Source organism: Mchenga conophoros, linkage group LG1 (genome assembly GCF_057382185.1).
Source record: "Mchenga conophoros isolate Kocher_MC1m ecotype Shallow Benthic linkage group LG1, M_conophoros_male_GT1.1, whole genome shotgun sequence".
NCBI lineage: Eukaryota > Metazoa > Chordata > Actinopteri > Cichliformes > Cichlidae > Mchenga > Mchenga conophoros.
In genome coordinates this window covers 2,904,839-2,912,841 of record NC_140526.1, presented here as the reverse complement: position 1 = coordinate 2,912,841, position 8,003 = coordinate 2,904,839, and the positions used below count along the sequence as shown (strand labels likewise).

Genomic DNA, 8,003 nt, shown 5'->3' with positions numbered 1-8,003 from the left:
AAAACAAGGAAACGCAGAGATCGTTAATCGACTCGAGATCACAAACCGAAACCCCCCAAATACCTTCCTGTTTTCTAAAACAACAGTTTGCATCCATGCAGTGTTTATAAGAGACACACAGCCTCTGAGTGACGACCTAGACCTGCATTGTTTGCAACAGCCAGCAGGGGGCTACAATAACACAGAGAAAACCTCAACAATCACGCAACCCCTCTATGAGCAAGCACATGGCCACAGTGGGAAGCAAAAACTCCCCTTTAACAGGAAGAAACCTGGTAATCATCTGCTGTGGCTGGTCAGGAGTGAGAGGAGGACGTCTATGAGACAAGGAGCCTCACCTCAGCTCAGTGAACACTTACCTGATGACTTTGGTCTCAGTGCCTTCAGGTTTGTAGAAGCTATCTGCATTTCTACACCTGTGGTCATGGAAGTGATGGAACACATCCGGATGGTTGAGTGACAGAGTGCGAGCTTTAAAGGACCGACACTTGGAAGCAAAGTCCATGCTGATATTAAGCAGTCAGACTTGGTGTCACGAGGTTCATTTCCAGTCTTTGGGATGACCATTCTCAGAGGAATGCTTTTGTTTGCTTAAACCTCTTAATCCCAATCTATGAATCATTCAAGCATAAAAAGGCTCCCAACTGAAGGGATGAATTGGTGTTGTGTCGACACGTAACAGACAAGTTAGCAAAGAACCTGTTTGAGCTTCAGGCTCTTTGTTACGAGCCGCCTGTCACAGAAACACATCACTGATGGCTAATAAGTTTCTTAATTATTTTGTGGACAAGGTTGCTAGTTTGAGACCTCCGACTCTACCTATTGCTGACCCAGCCATGCATGGTTCTTGCTCAAGTCTGTTCTCTGCTTTTCTACCAATTGTTTTATCTGATTCAGAGAAACTTGTGCTGAATGCTAAACCGTGTGGCTCTCCAAATGACGTTGTTCCTCCCCGTTTTCTTAAAAAGGTATTTCCTATCATCGGACCACACATTCTGAACATTATTAATACTAGTCTTTTGTCTGGTCAGGTACCTAGGTAATTTAAGCATGCAGTCATGCATCCTTTACTTAAGACAGTTCAGTCATGTCAAATTTTAGACCCATCTCTAAGCTTCCCTTTCTTAGTAAGATTCTGGAAAGGATTGTTTATACTCAGTTGATGGACTACTTGAATGACTCTAAATTGTCAGAAATCTTTCAGTCCGGCTTTAAGCCATTCCACAGCACGGAGACAGCCCTCGTAAAAGTTATGAATGACTTCCTGATAGCAACAGACCGTGGTAAATATGCAGTGCTGGTCTTGTTGGATGTGACCGCTGCATTTGACACAGTGGATCACGATTTGCTGATCTCCAGCTTGCAGCACTGTGTGGGAATTTCTGGTTTGGCACTTTTGTGGTTAAAGTCTCTTATGTAGGACCTTTTGTGTTAAGTTGGGGTCGGCTTCATCCTCTGTGGCCCCTCTGCTTTGGGGTGTGCCACAGCGATCTATTCTTGGGCCGTTATTGTTTTCGTTGTACCTTTTGCCTCTTGTCGCGATTTTCCGAAAGCATAAAGTGCCATTCCATCTATACGCAGATGACTGCCAGCTCTACTTACCTTTTAGTCATTCTGATAGTCTCCCAACTGGACCTCTGCTTGACTGCCTTACTGATGTCAAAGCATGAATGGCAAAAAACGTTTTAAATTTTAATGATCGGAAGACAGAAGCAATTTTATTCGGCCCAAATCGTTCTTCTCATACTCCGGATGTTGATCTTGCAGCTTTGACTTCCCAACTAAAGAGTTTGATCACAAATCTCGGAGTTAAAATTCTGCACTTCTGTACAATCAGCATTTTATCAACTCAGACGTTTATCAAAGGTTAAGCCCTTTCTTTCCAAGCGTGACTTGGAAAGTGTTATTCATGCCTTTATTACCTCACGTTTAGATTATTGCAATTCTCTTTTAATAGGGGTTGGGCAGGGCAGTTTGTCACGCTTGCAATTAGTGCAAAATGCTGCAGCACGATTTTTAACTGGCAGAAGGAAATTTGATCACATCACTCCGATTTTGGCCTCTTTACACTGGCTTCCTATTGAATTTAGGATCCGTTTTAAAGTCCTTTTATTGGTTTTTAAATCTCTAAAATGGTCTGGCACCTGTTTATTTGTCTGACAGCCCCACGTCCCCACTCGTTCCCTTCGGTCAGCTGAGCAGTTGCTGCTTTCGGTCCCAAAGTCAGGACTGAAACTTAGAGGAGACCGAGCGTTCTCTGTTGCTGCGCCGATGCTTTGGAATAACCTTCCTCTCCATATTAGACAGGCTGCATCAGTGCCAGTTTTAAGTCTTTGTTAAAAACCTATTTTTATTCCCTGGCTTTTAACTCTGTGGATAACTGATTCATTATTATTTTTTATTTTATTGCTATGTCTGGTTTTATTACTATGTGCATATTGGCAGCAGCTTCATTTTCAGCATAACAATGCCGTAAAAGCACACCTGGTCTATCGGTCATGGGTCGGCCTCCCCAGAGTCGGACCTCAGCGTTACTGAAGCAGTGTGGGATCATCCTGACAGAGAACAGAAGGAAAGGCAGAAACACCCAAAGAAGAGCTTTGAACATCCTTCAAGAAGCCCTGAGAATAAAGGTGCTACACCAAATATTCGCTTTAAGCTCACCGGAGTCGCGCAAACTCTGATTTTGCCTTTATTTCCATGTGTGTTTGCATGTTTCCCTACAAAATATGAAGAAATGAAATGTGCAGCAATCTTAGCTGAAACACAGACGCTCGTTATAATCATTTTATTTACAAACTGGTTTTTAATTCTTACAGTGACGTCGTTGCTTCAGTACAAATACAATAAAACCTGAATTCTGAGCCAAAGCAGCACTGTCACATGTTTCTTCTTCTACTCTCGACAATCAGCAGTAATCACGAAGCTTCCTGTGCTGCATTGTTTCTGTTTTCCCGCCTTTTTCTCGGCTCGGCCGACACAGTTTCCTGCGCTTCCTGAAGCTTTTCCTGTCCTGTATAAACACTGCAGCAGCTCTGTGGGCAGGAGCTTCTACCCCCAGGCTCTTTATCCTATCATAAAGCTCAGCAGCGCCCTCCAGCAGCTACAGCTAAAATGACTGTAGGCTTTATTGTATTAAAGCTTGCCTCATGATTTCATTTTTAATTGCTTATTTTAGATTTTTCATGTGCGGTTTTTGTTATGAACAGAAGCTTGTTTCAGTACATTTTTGACATCATAAATTCAAAATTTCAGGTTCAGTATCCCCAAATTTTATCTTACTTAGTCAAACTTTTTGGGCAAATTTTGGTTCATAAATGGCAGAAAATCTTTTTTTCTATGATAGAAACAAGCTTCCAGAGTTCAAACAGTGAACCATTTGTTCTAACTATGATATTTTTTACTGTGTTATAGGAAAAGCAACATGTTCAGACATTAAAATATATGCTGCACTTTTGTGCGTGCTGATGAAGACCTCATGACTCAGAGGTCCAAACTGACCCGCTAACCCTGAACCGTCATCCTGGTGACCCTGAATGACCTGGAAGCTGCCGGCTAAAATCATTGGATGTCCTCAGAGCTCAGCTGATGTCAGACAGCGTTATCGAGCAGCTCTCGGTGGAAAATCAATCAGCGGCTGTCAGATCTCTCACACGCCACAAATACATGTTCAGTCTGTTTTTACATGAAGAAGACGCAGCTCACGCCTTTCTTCTTCTTCTTCCCGCTGCTTCCTGTAGTTCCCAACACATGCCTCTAAAATCAGCTGAGGGAGGGCCCCAGAAAGTCAGTGGTTAAGAAGCTGCAGGACAGAAACCGGGGATTCTGGGAAAATGAGTTTCTTTAATCATTTCTGTTACAGACACACTCCTCCTGCGTGGTGAAACAGCGCCCCTCTGGGTTCTAATGGCTGGTACATGTAAGTCAGTTCGTGTGGCCAAAGACGGTACTGCAGCCAGACAGTAACCTCCGTGAGATCAAAGTTCTCTGAAGCTCTGAGACCTGAAAAAACCTGAATTAAGGTGGGAGGAAGGAAGAAAAGAAGGAAGTATTCTTTCCGTCCTTGCTTTATTTCCTGCTTCCTTTCATTTACATCATTCTTCTCCTTCCTTCCTGTCATGTGACAGTTTAGATGAAATGTGTTTTTCTGTGACAATAAAATCCACCACAGAAGAAGAAGCATGTCCTACACCTGAGAGTGTCCTGTTTCCTCCTTGGAGCAGGTGGAGGGCAGCAGCTTCCTGTCAGCTCACTCCTTTGACGGCTCCTCTTCCTTCTCCTTCGTCTCCTCCTTCTCCTCCTTCTCCTCCTCCCCCCCTCTCTCTCCTGCCTTCATCTCCACGGTGAGAACCTCCTCCCCTTTGTGCCGCGGCGTCATCCTGATGATGACCGAGCTGTCGGCTGTTTCTGCCACCGTTTCCTCTCCGTCTTCCGGAGCTGGACTCAGGGGTACCGGAGACCGGCGGTGCATTGGAGAAGGGGGCGGGATTGGAGAAATGGAGGGAGGAGCCTGAAGAACAAAGAAGGAAAGGACAGGATGAAAGATGGAGGACAAAATGACTTTCCTTTGCTGCTGGTCTCTAAGGGCGTCTCCAAAACACACAGGAAAAATCCAAATCCTGAAAAACCCACGATTAATTTTTGATCCCTTTTAGCTTCCTTCCTTTCCATCTTTCCTTTACAGTCTTTCTTTTTACTTCCTTCATGCTTTTCTTTATTCCTTCTTTCCTTTCCAACTTTCATTCTCCTGTCCTTCCACCCTTCCTTTCTTCCTTCCATCTTTTCTTTCTTCCTACCCACTCTTCTTTTCTTCTTTTTACCTTCCATCCTTCCTCACTTTCTTCCTTTCTAACTGCTCCTTTCCTTTATTTCCTCTTTCCTTCACAAACATCCTTCCTTCCTCTTTTCCTTCCTCCCTTCTTTCCTTGCTTTCTTTTCTTTCCACCTTTCCTTTCTTCACTTCTTTATTATTTCCTTTCTTCCTTGCACCGTTACTTCCTTCCTCACCTCCTCCTTGCTTTCTTTCATCATTTCTACTTTTTTTCTAAAATTCCTTACCGCCCCCCACTGTTCCTTCCTTCCCTCCTAGTTTGTGCTGTCTCCCAGGTGCTTTGCTCCTCTACAGAACTCCATGGCTAACATTAGCTGACATGAGCTAACATTAGCTAACGTTAGCTACCTCTACCTAAGAAATGGAGTCTGCTAATTTGAGAAAACTCTATGTGGGCACAAAAATAAAAGCTGATCCAGGTTCTGAGAGCGTTTAACGTTATCAAGTAAGTTAAGGTCAAGCAGTTTTAGTGATTGAGGTGAATGTTTCCCGAAAACAAACGAGCAAATTAGCTTTTATATGAACATTTCTATCAAGGGATGATGTTCTAAATCTGTTTCTTACCAATCAGCACGCATTAGGACATGAATCGTTTCATTTCAGTTTTGACACATTACTGATATTCCTAATATGGCAGTGGACGCAGTAGCCCCTCCCACCTGCTGATCAAACCTTCTGTCCATGAAGAAGACCCAGTCAGAATAAAGCTGGTTTAAAGAGGAGGAGTTAAACAGCTCATTTCAGACATGGGATAACGTGAGGGCCTCCACAACAGTGCAGCATCAGATTAAGGTGGCTTATTATAAACTGTGAATCATTCAAAGCTGCTCTGGTGGAGTCACTGAATAAAGCACTGAAAAGAACCTTTCAGTCTCCTCACTTTATCTATCTATCCTTCCTTCCCTGCAGCTGCACAGAGGTGATGTGGTGATGCTGGCCTACCTGTGCCTCTCCCGCCTCAGACGGTCTGTATACTTTCTTCAGCTTGGCGAAGGTTCCCTCGATGCCTGCCTGCTCCGTCACCTTCAGGGCGGCCTTGAACATTTCTGGTGTGTCCGGTCGTGGCGGGATGACTGTCTTTGCACCTTTACCCTCCTCCTTCTCCTCCGGCTTCTTGTCCTTCGTCAGCATCTTCCTGCACAAAGACAAACACAGGGCGGCAGTCCAGACAAGCTCAGAAACTGAAAACCTTGCTCCTACATCTCCAAACCTCCACAATCTGACATTCAGCAGCTCCGGCGGCTGCCGCGGCTCCGGCCGGTCTGCTTCAGCGCCATGGCCTGACTGAGCAGATAAAGGAAGGTGGATCACCTCAATGAGCTGACCCGATTCTCAAACACAAACTAGAGCGAGCGCCGTAAGCTGATTAGAGGTGAGTCTAATCCTGTCCCGGACAGAGAGATCAGACAAACGAGAGGAAGGCGAGCTGAGGAAGCAGCAGAAACAATCAGCCTCCTATTAACTGATGGTTGTTATTAGCAAGTGGGGCTGCTTTACTGACATGCTGGATCCGCCTCCAGCCGGATGGTGACCAGAGTCCGGCTGGTTAAAGTACAAATCTGTCCTCAGGTATTCATCTGTAAACTGTGGTAACATAAGTGTGTCTCTACAGACTCTGCAAGGTCATGAATGCAGTGAATCAGTATTTATTAATAATAGTGTTCCTACTGTGACAGGACAACAGGACCTAACCCTTCCAGCTCAGTGTGAGAGTCTTTACTGCTGTTTATAAAACAGAGCTGGTGGGACGCAAACACTAACCTCGTTGTCTCTCCACCCGACGGCCGTGGTTTGGACAACGTGTTGCAGGTTAGCAGGTTCTGTAATAGTTCTCCACCTTAACTTCCCAATAAACCCTGACAATATGCTTTAAAAAATGCCAAGAAGGTTTCTTGGGGTTACGATGGCAGCCATAAACCAGAAGGTTGTAGCTGAAGTCTTTGCTGCTGCGAGAGTAAAGATGCTGACTCGAAGACGAGCTGGTTGTGTTTAAATGTCGTAATTCGGTGTGAAAGGACTCGCATTTGGATTAAAATAATTAAACTGCGTTCCGCTCTAACAGGGTCTCGGTCTTACTTGGCCTTCTTGCGCAGCAGTTTTTCGGACTCGGGGTAATGCACCAGGATCTCTGCCAGGTCATTCTTATCCAGGATGAACAAATTGGCAAATCCGTGGGCCTTCACGTTGGCTGTGCGCCGGTTTCCTCCGCCTCCCGCCAGCAGACTGACCAATCAGAGACCACAGAGAGTTTTTTCAAAACATCCTTTATTATGATTATTGATCATGAAAAACTAATCTACTGACATGATTTCACTTTTTTGAAACATTTAACACCCTGTTGGGTAAATTTCATTCTCCCTCTGTGGTATGAAAGTTGTCTTATTTTTATCATTTTAACAAAACATAATCACAGTATGATGATATATCTATAATATATTTCAGTCTGGCGTGCTGCCCAGCCGCACATCCTGAGAACGATTGAACGTCTTTATTTGCAGCCGCCACGTGCAGGTTTTTAATTGTTTAACAGGATGACGGGAAGCAGCTCTGACCTGATCTCTCCAAACACCGAGCCGGCTCTGATGGTGACGAACACCGTCTCCAGGTCAGGACCGCCCACCACCTGAACCTCGCCCTGCTTGATGATGTACATCTCCCTGCCGATCTCCCCCTGAAACACAAACACACACACACACACACACACACACACACACACACACACACACACACACACACACACACACACACAGAGTCTGTGTCACCATCAGCTCAGTAACACCTCTGCCGGCTCGACAGGTGCGTTCTTACCTTTTTACAAACAAAGTCTCCGGGCAGGTACACGACAGACTTGAGCCTCATTAGCATGTCAAACACCATCTGCCTGTCACAGCCCTGAGACACACACACACACACACACACACACACACACACACACACACACACATTTATGCATTCATGTGTATAAAAATGTTTTTATTTTTTATTCGCCGTTTCTGACCTGAAACAGGGCGACTTTACTGACGATGGCGTAGTTAACGTCCACGGCGATGTCCATCCTCATCTTATCGGGAAGCTGGATCAGAAGCTCCTGCTCATCTGCACACGGGACACCACAATGCTCACTGTTACTTTGAACTCGAGGCGTTCAGGGACCAGGTCTCAGACAGCTTCT

At 44.9% G+C, this 8,003-nt stretch overlaps 1 protein-coding gene across 5 annotated transcripts in view; it reads right to left on the bottom strand.

Annotated features, from left to right (window-relative positions):
• Positions 1-2,773: 2,773 nt before the first annotated feature.
• The window catches only part of cngb1a (cyclic nucleotide gated channel subunit beta 1a), a 37,072-nt gene continuing 31,842 nt past the window's right edge, over positions 2,774-8,003 (bottom strand). For all 5 annotated transcript variants that reach the window (XM_085278946.1, XM_085278861.1, XM_085279029.1 and 2 more), the window contains 6 exons: positions 7,830-7,927; positions 7,640-7,723; positions 7,384-7,502; positions 6,908-7,054; positions 5,774-5,966; positions 2,774-4,510 (listed from right to left, as the gene is read on the bottom strand). In XM_085278946.1, the coding sequence (XP_085135072.1) occupies positions 4,250-4,510; positions 5,774-5,966; positions 6,908-7,054; positions 7,384-7,502; positions 7,640-7,723; positions 7,830-7,927 (902 nt within the window). In that variant the 3' untranslated portion in view covers positions 2,774-4,249. The remainder of the gene's footprint in view (positions 4,511-5,773; positions 5,967-6,907; positions 7,055-7,383; positions 7,503-7,639; positions 7,724-7,829; positions 7,928-8,003) is intronic.